This window comes from Bombina bombina, chromosome 11 (genome assembly GCF_027579735.1).
Source record: "Bombina bombina isolate aBomBom1 chromosome 11, aBomBom1.pri, whole genome shotgun sequence".
Classification (NCBI taxonomy): domain Eukaryota; kingdom Metazoa; phylum Chordata; class Amphibia; order Anura; family Bombinatoridae; genus Bombina; species Bombina bombina.
Window position 1 is genome coordinate 178,913,942 of NC_069509.1, and position 13,365 is coordinate 178,927,306.

At 35.7% G+C, this 13,365-nt stretch overlaps 1 protein-coding gene across 1 annotated transcript in view; it reads left to right on the forward strand.

Annotated features, from left to right (window-relative positions):
• Positions 1 to 1,787: 1,787 nt before the first annotated feature.
• Positions 1,788 to 13,365, forward strand: part of LOC128641740 (uncharacterized) — a 383,379-nt gene continuing 371,801 nt past the window's right edge. The window contains exons 1-3 of the mRNA XM_053694265.1: positions 1,788 to 1,902; positions 5,894 to 5,941; positions 13,181 to 13,341. Coding sequence (XP_053550240.1) covers positions 1,845 to 1,902; positions 5,894 to 5,941; positions 13,181 to 13,341 — 267 coding nt within the window. The 5' untranslated portion in view covers positions 1,788 to 1,844. The remainder of the gene's footprint in view (positions 1,903 to 5,893; positions 5,942 to 13,180; positions 13,342 to 13,365) is intronic.

The following is a 13,365-nucleotide window of genomic DNA, read 5'->3' on the forward strand; positions in this document are numbered from 1 at the left end:
TGTCAGGTTAGCACACATGAGCACATGCGATCAGGTTTGTGCGAGAGTGGGCTGTTAGAACACAAAAGGTAACTGCACATTGTTAAAGGGACATGAAATTCAAGATGAAACTTGTAGAATTGAGATAACGCATGCAATTGGATTGTATTATGGGAAACTATAGAGCTGCAACATGAACAGACAATGCAGGCCCTCTTCTTAAAATGACATGAAACCCCAATTTTGTCTTTCATGATTTAGAAAGAGCATACAATTATAAACAACTTTCTAATTTACTTCTATTATCTATTTTGCTTCATTCTCTTGATATTCTTTGCTGAAAAGCTGCACATAGATGCCTCCTGTGATTGGTTCACTTTGTGCATTGCTATTTCTTCATTAAAGTATATCTAAAGAATGAAGCAAATTAGTTAATAAAAGTAAATTGGAATATTGTTTAAAGTTGTATTCTCTACCTTAATCATGAAAGAAAATGTTTGGGTATAGTGTCCCTTTAATACATATCAAGTCATTATTTTATTCTTTACACAACCTGCTATGTTGTAAATCTTTTTTATGAGCAAGTAGATAGTTTGTATGGTCAGAACCACTGAACACTTCTTTTTTTAACCTATTTTAAACAAAAACTATTTTTATTATCCTAAAGGTAATTTTATTTAAAATACCACTAAATACAATAGAATTAAATAGCTGACAAATAAACAATAAAAAGACAATACAATGGCACTCACTTTGAATTTGAAATGAGTAGTAGAATATTTTCTAACAAATTTCAAAGTTAATCCAATTTTCCCTCCCCTGTATCATGTGACAGCCATCAGCCAATCACAAACTGCATTTACATGTATACTGAACATTTTTGCACATGCTCAGTAGGAGCTGAAGCCCCAGTAAGTGTGTATGTGAAAAGACCGTGCACATTTTGATAATGAAAGTATATTATAATGTTTTTTATTTTAAAATACAAGTTTTATCTGAATTAATGGAACTTTATTTTTTACTTTAGTGGACTCATTCATGAACTTATTTTGTTCACCATTTGTTACACTCCTTGCAGCACATACCCCCCCCCCCCCCCCCCCCCCCCCCCCAGTATGGAGTTGAATTGACTTTTAGGAAATAAAACACCTCTGTTCATATTACAACAACAAAATATAGACAGACATGCAGATAGACAGATAGACAGACTAATAGATAGATAAATAGATAGATGATAGATAGAGAGACAGGCAGGCATACAGGTAGACAGACAGACAGATAGATATATGATAGATAGATAGATAGATAGATAGATAGATAGATAGATAGATAGATAGACATAAATACAGACAGATAGAAAGACAAACAGACAGACATATAGATAGATAGACAAACAGATAGATATATGATAGATAGATAGATAGATAGATTGACTGATAGATAGACAAACAGATAGATAGAGCACATCTACAGTTTGTCAGGGAGTAACATAACATTATAATTGCTGAAGTAGCAGATAATTTTGTATCTGAATAATACTGACTATATCACTATACACACATACAGAATATATACATTGCTAAGTCTATTACATGGAAATCCCCCCTCTTGTTTTCACAGTATTTTAGTGCCTTTCTGATTGGTGGGAATTTTCCCCCTTGGGAAGGGTGTGGAGAACAAATTTCTCAGTAAGTTCTGATAGGCTCTGTTTTGTTCCCAAAGACCCCCATCCCTCCTGCCTCACTGGGGTGGAATTTAAGAAGTCTGAGCTTTGTGAAGAACCTTTTTATTTTCTGTTGGGTTGTGAGCTTTCCCTGCAGAGGACCAATGTTGCTTTGTTGATGTGGGACTAAAGAGAGGATTTTATGACCATGGAGCTATATGCAGTTCTCCTCTCTGCTGTTTTGGCTGGAGTTTTAGGCAGTAAGTAAAAGACAAACTGTAGTTTAGTTTTATATCTGTACAATTTTGTCTATTGTCTTTACTGTCTACAAATCAGAAGCTCAGAACAGCAAAATGAAGGAAACAATTCTCAGATGTACAGATTTGCTTAACCAGTTGTCTGCTGAATTCACTAAGCACTCTATCCAGACTCTCCACCTTCATCAGCTACAGTGTTATTCTGTGGCATTGATTCACTAAAGAATCAGCTGTAAAGAATAACAGGAACTGGTGAGGATGGAGAGATGTGTTTGTTACTATAATGAACACATTGCTCTGCACTCCTCTCTGGCAACAGAAGGGTTAAATCAATGCATTTTTCTAGAGTTGCTGCTTGTAAAATAACAAAAAGCACCTTATAGCAAACATGCAGATCTGTAAAAAAACCTGACCTTTTTAACACATTACCTTTGTATGAAAATGAATAGGATGCTGTATTTCTAAATTCTATTTCAGTTATTTGATGTCTACATCACAGGGGCTAGATAATAATTTCATGCAATAATTCTCTTGATTAACATTTGTATTTTATGATTTCTTGTTTCTACATTTTCTCGTGTAATGTTTACTAACAGGTTGCATTAATACATTGCAGTAATTGTGAAATACTGGATAAAGAGATTGTATAGTTTGGAATATGCTAAACATACATTTGTGTATTTTGTTGCACCATTAGAATTTATTAAAATAGTAAATGGAAATGACATAAAAGGGTTTTAAAAGCATTTTGTTAACTGTTTCACTTTCAGATGCTCCACTCTAAATAGTTAAAATCTGTTATATAACCTCCCATATGTGAAATGTATTCTAATGTTTTATGAACCTCTTGCATTTAATGAGAAAAAGAACATATTCATAATGTATAGCTGAATAACCACAGGGGGTGCTAAATACAATTTTACCTCTTATACCCTCAAAAATAAATTATCACAAAGTCTATGTCCAAATAAAAACCGACTGGATTCAGATAATTTACATTTGTGCATTTTTTTTATTGTAAGCTTGTGAATAAAGTTAGTACAAAGCTGCAAGATCTGTTAAATAGTTTATCTTCTTGCATACTATAGAGATGTCCTATTAACCCTATATTTACATTTAAACAATATAATATAAATGCACATATTGGCTCCCATGTGTGTTGGTTTGTGATATTAAAAATCCAATATTGTAACTTTATGTGTGATGGTTATATAAGGTATGAGTCCTGATTTGCATCACTGTGGTCCATAGACATAAGCTGCTTAAGTACCCACCCAGCTGCAATTTTTTTTTTATTTATTAATGTTTTTATTACATTTTTCACATTACAGGAAAAAATACATTAATGATTATACAGTGTTTATAGGTATACATATCCTTCTGACATAACTTATTATAAACATTTCAAGAGACTTAAGAATATTTGTGCGAAATAAGTACAATAACATAACAAAACAAACTTTCCGGTCAGTGCTTCCATATATTATTCTTAATGAAATACATGTCAAATATCAAAATTATTTATACCGGTGAAAGGACGGAGGGATCTCCTGTCGCATTTCTAAGACGAGGGTGGCAGGCTAGTAGATTTGTACTGATCCCAGTAAAATTGTACATTGTAAAAGAATTCAAGTTTTTGTTTTTTATAAAAACCATACTTTTCTAGGAAAAATAATTCATCTGTCCTGTTTATCCACATTTGTCTTGTGGGCGGTGTCATTAACTTACACTGTCTGGCTATAATAGATTTGGCGCTGTTTAGTGCTATCTGAAAGACTACCTGTCTTATCTTACAATAATTACCAGGTTTCTGGTTAAATAGGGCATGAGGCGCTAACAGTGTATAATTTGAACTAAATAAGAATTCCAACTGCAATTTTAATAGCACTTAACGGGACATTCAAGTCAAAATTAAACTTTGATTATTCAGATAGAGCAGCAATTTTAAACAACTTTCCAATTTACTTCAATTAACAAAATGTGCACATTCTTTTTATATTTAAACCTTTGGAGTCACCAGCTCCTACTGAGCATGTGCAAGAATTCACAGAATAAACAAATATGCATTTGTGATTGGCTGATTGCTGTCACATGGTATGTGTATGTATTTGTGATTGGCTGATGGCTGTCACATGGTACAGGGGGAATGGAAATAGACATAACTTTTAAAATTGTCAGAAAAAAAATCTACTACTCATTTGAAGTTCAGATTAAGTGCTATTGCATTGTCTTGTTATCTTGCATTTGTTTATTATGCAAATCTACTGTGTTTACTGGTCCTTTAAAGGGAAAGTCTACTCCAGAATTGTTATTGTTTAAAAGATGCCCTATCTGAATCATGAAAGTTTAATTTTGACTAGACTGTCCCTTTAAGGGAATGTAAACACTCATTTCTTTTGTTATAGCATACAAACAGAGGGTCAATATATAAATTCTACAAAGAAGAAAAAGGTGCTACATGGTGTAGTATTGGGGATAATAAAGTGTAAAGTTAAGAATAAGAACACTTACAAGCAGCAAACACCATGGTGGCGCAGTGTCAGCATGCGGGCCCTCTCATGTTTTAAAAGACAGCTCAAATAAAGACCATAGAATATAAATAACAACTATATTCATTTAAAAATATAAGTGACGCGTTTCACAGCTAAAACGTTGCTGCTTCTAAGGAATATCAATGTAATATGAAAAGCACCCAAGATCCAACGCTCATAAAAAGTGTTTGTGCCAAAAGATTGTCACATTGCATCATGCGTCATTATTATGCTAATGAGACATTGTAAAGTTACAGCTGGAACCAGAGCAAAATAATAAACTAAAGTGATTTTTTTATGTTAGTGAAATATAAACCACATTTAACATTGACCAAGATTTAATTTTAACCTCTCGACTTCCAGAGTGGCCTTGTTGAAGGTTAAAAGTGCCAACATTTCACTGTGCCTTATAATACGCACTCAGTTTGAACACAACAATGCTTAATGTGCAATTAAATGAAAACAAAATGAATAACTTTCCCAAATCGAATCCTAAAACAGATGGGAACATAAAACATCAGCAGGGAGTAACAGCCCCTTTGTTAACTGCTCTCCCCTGTAGATAACGAATGGCTCTTATACCACTAGAGTTGTTTAACAGTCCCAATAGCTGCACTCTCACTAACAAATATTACATTACCAGGGTGCTAGAACCAGATCAATATAATAAGCAAAAAACAGCCCTCTCTGGGTTTAATAGAGACAAATCCCACTCCTTTAATTCATAGTGACGTTTTGGGTGCTCGTCCCTTCATCAGACCAAGTTAATCTATATATACAGTATATAAATTATTATTATTTTCCCATCACTGTGTATTTGTGTGTGTGTGTATATATATATATATATATATATATATATATATATGCACACACATACACAGCGATGGGAAAATAATATAGTGGGAAGGATAATCACATTATCACATTTAGGGGGAGCACATTGAGGGGCAGCTATTATAGAAGGTAGGCTGGTTATCCCCCAGAGAGACACACAGAAAGATCTCTAACTGAAACAGTAATGTATTTTACTAGAAGCTTTTGTGCTAATACAAATTTAAATGATACCTTCTATTCAAAACTGAAATGCCCTGATGTATATTTTCATTTTGTCTGGAACATCCCTTTAACACTGAGATGAGAATTAATTCCTGGTGCACCGGTCACCTTGGATCTGAGTCTCGTCCCGTATACAACAACTAATTCACTCTGTAGAGGTGCAGTACACAGGAGGAATTAGATAACTCCCACCAGTTCAATGGTTATTTCTCCTTGGTCATTTGGTCAGTGGCATCTGGTAGCAACTGAGGAAAGGAAGTAGATATGGCCTGGCCGCCTGAAACGTTTTGTTTTATAAATATACTGCTGAGGGTTCTCTACATTAGGTGAGAAACTTGTGACTCAAATCATAATTGATTGATTACTTTTTGTAATTTGTATTTGTAACATATTTATTTCACTTACAGAAAGCTCAGAGACTTCTGGAGAAGGAGAGTCCTGTGTGGAGTGCCCAGGTTAGTGCAACATATCTATATCTTAAGACCAATATAATTTGTTCAGCTGTTTATTACTTATAACAAACGTTATGTGTTTGTGAACCCTGGATAATATGCAGTCACAATATTGTGGCCGTGAGATTGGTGGCTACATTCTTGTGACCACAGTGATGTAACCGCCTGTCTCATTGCCTGATACAAGAACATTTTGGCTGCCACTCTCATTCTTAGCTAAGCTTAGGGTTAGAGATTGGGAAAAGGTTGGTGTTGGTGTTGATGTTAGATATTTTATGCATTGGAGCACTTTGCAGTTAAGTAGATGGAAACATGTAAAAAGCATATTTATGCAATATTCATATTCATATAGAACATATTCCCCTATGTGAAGAACCTTGGATTGTGACATTTTTATGTTGCGTTAGCGCACATGAGAATATGTGATCGGGGTTGCCTGCGAGTAGGGTTTTTTCCACTTTTTTTTTCTCCATTGACTTCTATGATGGATTAGGTGAACGCGCATACAATATTGTAAGTTCAGCTTTTTGCGCTTATCGGGTTAGCGTGCTAGAGAAAACAGTTTACTTTTAACTCATAATATGGCCTCTATTTATCAAAGTCTGGCGGACCTGATCCGACAGTGCGGATCAGGTCCGCCAGACCTCGCTGAATACGGAGAGCAATACGCTCTCCGTATTCAGCATTGCACCAGCAGCTCACAAGAGCTGCTGGTGCAACGCTGCCCCCTGCAGAATCGCAGCCAATGGGCCGCCAGCAGGGGGGTGTCAATCAACCCGATCGTACTTGATCGGGTTGAATTGCGGCAATATCTGTCCGCCTGCTCAGAGCAGGTGGACAGGTTATGGAGCAGCGGTCTTTAAACCGCTGCTTCATAACTGGTATTTCTGGTGAGCCTGCAGGCTCGCCAGAAACACGGGGCCTCAAGCTCTATCCGGAGCTTGATAGATAGGTCCCTATGAGTGCAACTCAACAAGCCCCAAAATCTTACTTCTAGTGTAATTAACACTCAAGCGGGAGTGTTAATTAGCGCTCCACTTGTAATCTGGCCTACAATGTATTAATCATGTTAGCTAAAAGGTACCCCAATGTATTTAAATGGAACAATAGCGTAAGCGCAATAGTCTGTAATTGCCTTGGAATATGGCCTGTTAGTCTTTAGGTAATTAATCCGATTTTATATTTAGATTGAATAGTATTTAGGATAGGTCCTCAGTCTGTATTTTACCAACATGCTCAGTATTTTTAAGGTACAAGGGATATGAAACCCAAATATTTTCTTTTGTGATTCAGACAGAACATACCATAAAAAAAAGTTTCCAATTGACTTCATTGCCATGATATTCTGTGTTGTAGAGATACCTAGGTAGGCATCTGGCGCACTACATGGTGGGGAATAGTGCTGTTATCTAACATTCCTGCAAAACTGCTGCCGTATAGTGCTCCAGAAATGGGCTGGCTCCTGAGCTTACATGCCTGCATTTCAACAAAAGATACCAGAGGAAAGAAGAATTATTGATAATAGAAATAAATTAGAAAGAAACATTTTGGATTTCATATTCCTTTCAAGTCAATGTAGATAAGTAAACATGTATATAGAAGATCCTGCCTGTATATAGAAGATCCTGCCTGTATATAGAAGATCCTGCCTGTATATAGAAGATCCTGCCTGTATATAGAAGATCCTGCCTGTATATAGAAGATCCTGCCTGTAAATAGAAGATCCTGCCTGTATATAGAAGATCCTGCCACTATGAAACTTCCAAGTGTGTGCGAATGTAATGAGAAATAAATAATCATGTTTTATAAGCCACAGTAGTTTAATCTGTTAGTTGTGCTACAGGATCATTTATGCAAATAGGTGTATATATATAAACATATATATGTATACAGTATGTCTATATGGTATATAAACATATATATGTATACAGTGTGTCTATATGGTATATAAACATATATATGTATACAGTATGTCTATATGGTATATAAACATATATATGTATACAGTGTGTCTATATGGTATATAAACATATATATGTATACAGTATGTCTATATGGTATATAAACATATATATGTATACAGTGTGTCTATATGGTATATAAACATATATATGTATACAGTATGTCTATATGGTATATAAACATATATATGTATACAGTGTGTCTATATGGTATATAAACATATATATGTATACAGTGTGTCTATATGGTATATAAACATATATATGTATACAGTATGTCTATATGGTATATAAACATATATATGTATACAGTATGTCTATATGGTATCTAAACATATATATATATATATATATATATATATATATATATATATATATATATATATATATATATATATGGGAGTCAAAGGGTAAACAGCGCTTATGGAAATTCTTAAAAACTGAATAATATTAAAATCTCGGCAGTGTTGGTGGGTAAAGAAAAAAAAAAAAAAAAAAAAAAAGGGAAGAGAAGTATATGAATATACGTATATATATTAGAGTCTTTGATAGGATATTGGAATCCTAGTGTAATGAAGGCGTAATAGATACCCTTACCAAAAGTTACCTCAATCCTATGAGGTAAGTTTGCCGCATTGGAGGATGTATCTAGTGGTTGAATGAATCCTGGATGTTCTGGTCTGTATAAAATCGCTGCCTCTTGGAGTAGAATGGGATGTGGGTCCCCTTTGTGCTGGTTTCTTTAGGAAACTTCCTGTATTTATTGCCTCTTGGAGCTTGGTTTTCTTGTCTTGGTATGAACTTTCTTGTCCAGATATATACCAGGATGTCAGAGCAGGTGACGTGGTTACAGGGTACTTATTTCTTTTTTCTTTTCTTATTTTTTCTTCATTTTCCTTAGAGTTGTGTCAGCAGATACAAAAAAATTTCCCTTTTCCGACTCCGGAAAAACGACTCGGAGTCGGAAAAGGGAAATTTTTTTGTATCTGCTGACACAACTCTAAGGAAAATGAAGAAAAAATAAGAAAAGAAAAAAGAAATAAGTACCCTGTAACCACGTCACCTGCTCTGACATCCTGGTATATATCTGGACAAGAAAGTTCATACCAAGACAAGAAAACCAAGCTCCAAGAGGCAATAAATACAGGAAGTTTCCTAAAGAAACCAGCACAAAGGGGACCCACATCCCATTCTACTCCAAGAGGCAGCGATTTTATACAGACCAGAACATCCAGGATTCATTCAACCACTAGATACATCCTCCAATGCGGCAAACTTACCTCATAGGATTGAGGTAACTTTTGGTAAGGGTATCTATTACGCCTTCATTACACTAGGATTCCAATATCCTATCAAAGACTCTAATATATATACGTATATTAATAAACTTCTCTTACCTTTTTTTTTTTTTTTTTTTTTTTTTTTGTTTTCTTTACCCACCAACACTGCCGAGATTTTAATATTATTCAGTTTTTAAGAATTTCCATAAGCGCTGTTTACCCTTTGACTCCTATTTTTCCTATATTGTATAGACTTAGTCTATCATACAATATTTGTACCTTCATAGCTGCTCTATGAGATTTTCATACCTCTGACTAGCGCATTTACTTGAGTAACGCCTGTTTCCACTCACTGACACTGAATGGTAACATTCTACTTAATTCTATATATATATATATGTATACAGTATGTCTATATGGTATATAAACATATATATGTATACAGTATGTCTATATGGTATATAAACATATATATGTATACAGTATGTCTATATGGTATATAAACATATATATGTATACAGTATGTCTATATGGTATATAAACATATATATGTATACAGTGGGGGGTAGTTATCAAGCCGTCAACCTCAAATACGCTGGAATTCCGCAGCGTATTTGTGGCAAGGCTGATTCGCCTTAGTTATCAAAGGCTAGATACCGGCAAAAGTAGAATTTTGTGACGTAAGCTTCGATCCGCCGGACTCAGTCCGACACAGATCGATTCTTACGTCACTCCAGATGTTCCGCACACAAGTCTGGCACAATCTGACTACTTTTGCTAGTTATCAAAAAACTAGCAGGTACGCTCGGCACTTTTCCGGCCCAGCGTACCTGGTTTTCAATCCGCCGCCCTGGAGGCAGCGGATCCCATAGGAATCAATGGGAGTCTGACCATAGCGAAAGTTCATGTTCGCTGCTGCCCGACATCCCATTCATTCCTATAGGAACTGTCTACACCTAACACCCTAACATGTACCCCGAGTCTAAACACCCCTAATCTGTCCCCCCCTACACTGCCACAACTAAATAAAGTGTTTTCCCCCTAAACCGCTGCTCCCGGAGCCCACCACAACTATAATAAACTGATTAACCCCTAAACCGCCGCTCCCGGACCCGCCGCCACTATAATAAATATGTTAACCCCCTATACCGGCGCCCCCGGAGCCCCCCGCAACTAAATAAAGTTAGTAACCCCTAAACCGCCGCTCCTAGACCCCGCCGCAACTCTTATAAATGTATTAACCCCTAAACCGCCGCTCCCGGACACCGCCGCCACCTACATTATACCTACTAACCCCTATCCTGCCCCCCCTACACCGTCGCCACCTATAATAAATTTATTAACCCCTATCCTGCCCCCCCCCCTACACCGCCGCCACTGTAATAAATTTATTAACCCCTAAACCTAAGTCTAACACTAAACCTAACACCCCCCTAACTTAAATATTAATTAAATAAATCTAAATAATATTTCTCTTATTAACTAAATGAATCCTATTTAAAACTAAATACTTACCTATAAAATAAACCCTAATATAGCTACAATATAAATAATAATTATATTGTAGCTATCTTAGGATTTATTTTTATTTTACAGGCATCTTTCAATTTATTTTAACTAGGTACAATAGCTATTAAATAGTTATTAACTATTTAATAGCTTACCTAGCTAAAATAAAGAGAAATTTACCTGTAAAATAAAAACTAACCTAAGTTACAATTACACCTAACACTACACTATACTTTAATAAATTATTCCTATTTAAAACTAAATACTTACCTGTAAAATAAACCCTAAGATAGCTACAATGTAATTAATAGTTACATTGTAGCTATTGTAGGATTTATAATTATTTTACAGGTAACTTTGTATTTATTTTAGCTAGTTAGAATAGTTATTAAATAGTTATTAACTATTTAATAACTACCTAACTAAAAGAAATACAAAATGACCTGTAAAATAAATCCTAACCTAAGTTACAATTAAACCTAACACTACACTATCATTAAATTAATTAAATTAGTTACAAATAACTACAATTAAATACAATTACATAAACTAACTAAAGTACAAAAAATAAAAAAGCTAAGTTACAAAAAATAAAAAAAATAAGTTACAAACATTTCAAAAATATTACAACAATTTTAAGCTAATTACACCTAATCTAAGCCCCCTAATAAAATAACAAAGCCCCCCAAAATAAAAAAATGCCCTACCCTATTCTAAATTAAAAAAGTTCAAAGCTTTTTTACCTTACCAGTCCTTAAAAGGGCCTTTTGCGGGGCATGCCCCAAAGAAAACAGCTCTTTTGCCTGTAAAAGAAAAATAAAACCCCCCCAATGTTAAAACCCACCACCCACATACCCCTAATCTAACCCAAACCCCCCTTAAATAAACCTAACACTACCCCCCTGAAGATCATCCTACCTTGAGTCGTCTTCACTCAGCCGAGCCACCGATGGAACCGAAGAGGAGATCCAGAGCGGCAGAAGTGATCCTCCAAGGGGTGCTGAAGAAATCTTCCATCCGATGAAGTGATCCTCCAAGCGGCGCTGAAGAAGTCTTCCATCCGGGCGATGTCATCTTCCAAGCGGCGCTGAAGAAGTCTTCCATCCGGAGCGATGTCACCTTCCAAGCGGGGTCTTCAATCTTCTTTCTTTAGGATCCATCTTCATCCCGCCGACACGGAACATCCTTCTTCCCCGACGGACTAACGACGAATGAAGTCTCCTTTAAGGGACATCATCCAAGATGGCGTCCCTTCAATTCCGATTGGCTGATAGGATTCTATCAGCCAATCGGAATTAAGGTAGGAAAAATCTGATTGGCTGATTGAATCAGCCAATCAGATTGCGATCGCATTCTATTGGCTGATCGGAACAGCCAATAGAATGCGATCTCAATCTGATTGGCTGATTCAATCAGCCAATCAGATTTTTCCTACCTTAATTCCGATTGGCTGATAGAATCCTATCAGCCAATCGGAATTGAAGGGACGCCATCTTGGATGACGTCCCTTAAAGGAGCCTTCATTCGTCGTTAGTCCGACAGACATTTGATAAATAGACCTCAGAGCATACAAATCAGTTTAATTCTGTTATAAAATGTACTTTGTTCTCATGGCATTCTTTGTTAAAGAGATATCTAGATAGGTAGCGTGCACACGCCTAAAGCACTACATGACAGGAAATAATGCTGCCACCTACCGTTCTTGCAAATGTATCACATAGTTATAAAACTGCTGTCATATATTGCTGCAGTCACGTGCACGCTCCTACACCTTCCTACCTGCTTTTCAACAAAGAAAATGAAGCAAATTTGATAATTTTTTTTTTTTTTTAACATTCTATTTGATTCATCAAATATATTTGTGGGGTTTTATGTCCTTTTTAGAACCAGATTTCACTCCAAAGCAAAAGTATTTCAACTCTGAAATACCAAATAACTATATCATACTTATATTTAAAGGGACAGTTCACTGTAAAATAGTTTTCCCCTGATTGTGTTCTCCATGACTTGTATACCAGCTGCAGCGTATAGAATGTATAAGAAATTGCTAATTTTTGCTTCTTTTTGCAATAGAAATAGCGGGACTTGCTCTTGGAAACCACAGCCCATCAAAATAGGCTCATTATCTTATCCCTCAAATGCTTTCCTTTCTTATCTCTGTCTCTGTACAGTACTTAGAAAGAACAACATCTGGCTGTGTTTACATAGTTTATCAATAGCCTATACCTAGGTATAGAAACTTTCAGTCTAGGTAGGGATACTACAGTCTAAATCAGCAAATGCCAATATAAAGGCTATGGAGCTATTTGTAAACAATTTAATACTCTCCAGCAGGTAAAATGGATCACTGGGAACAACTTAAAGGAGAGCAAGTTCCTGTCCCCTTCTGTCTCAGTATGATTATCTGTGTTTTGTCTTGATAATGCCTCCTGTATAGTGCATATTACAAATAAAGATAAGAATAATCATTGTATCTGGGATCTAACCTCTAGATAACGTACAGACGACTTTCCGAAAGGGACAGAGATACAGTTATAGCTACTCTACTGTCACCAGCACTTTTTTACAAGGGGGGTCTTCTGAAAGGAGCCAGGTTGTGCTGGATTGTACTGTACACATAGACGCTCTAGAGAAATGTCACATGATATTAAAGGTAAGTACTCCGGTAACAATGCTG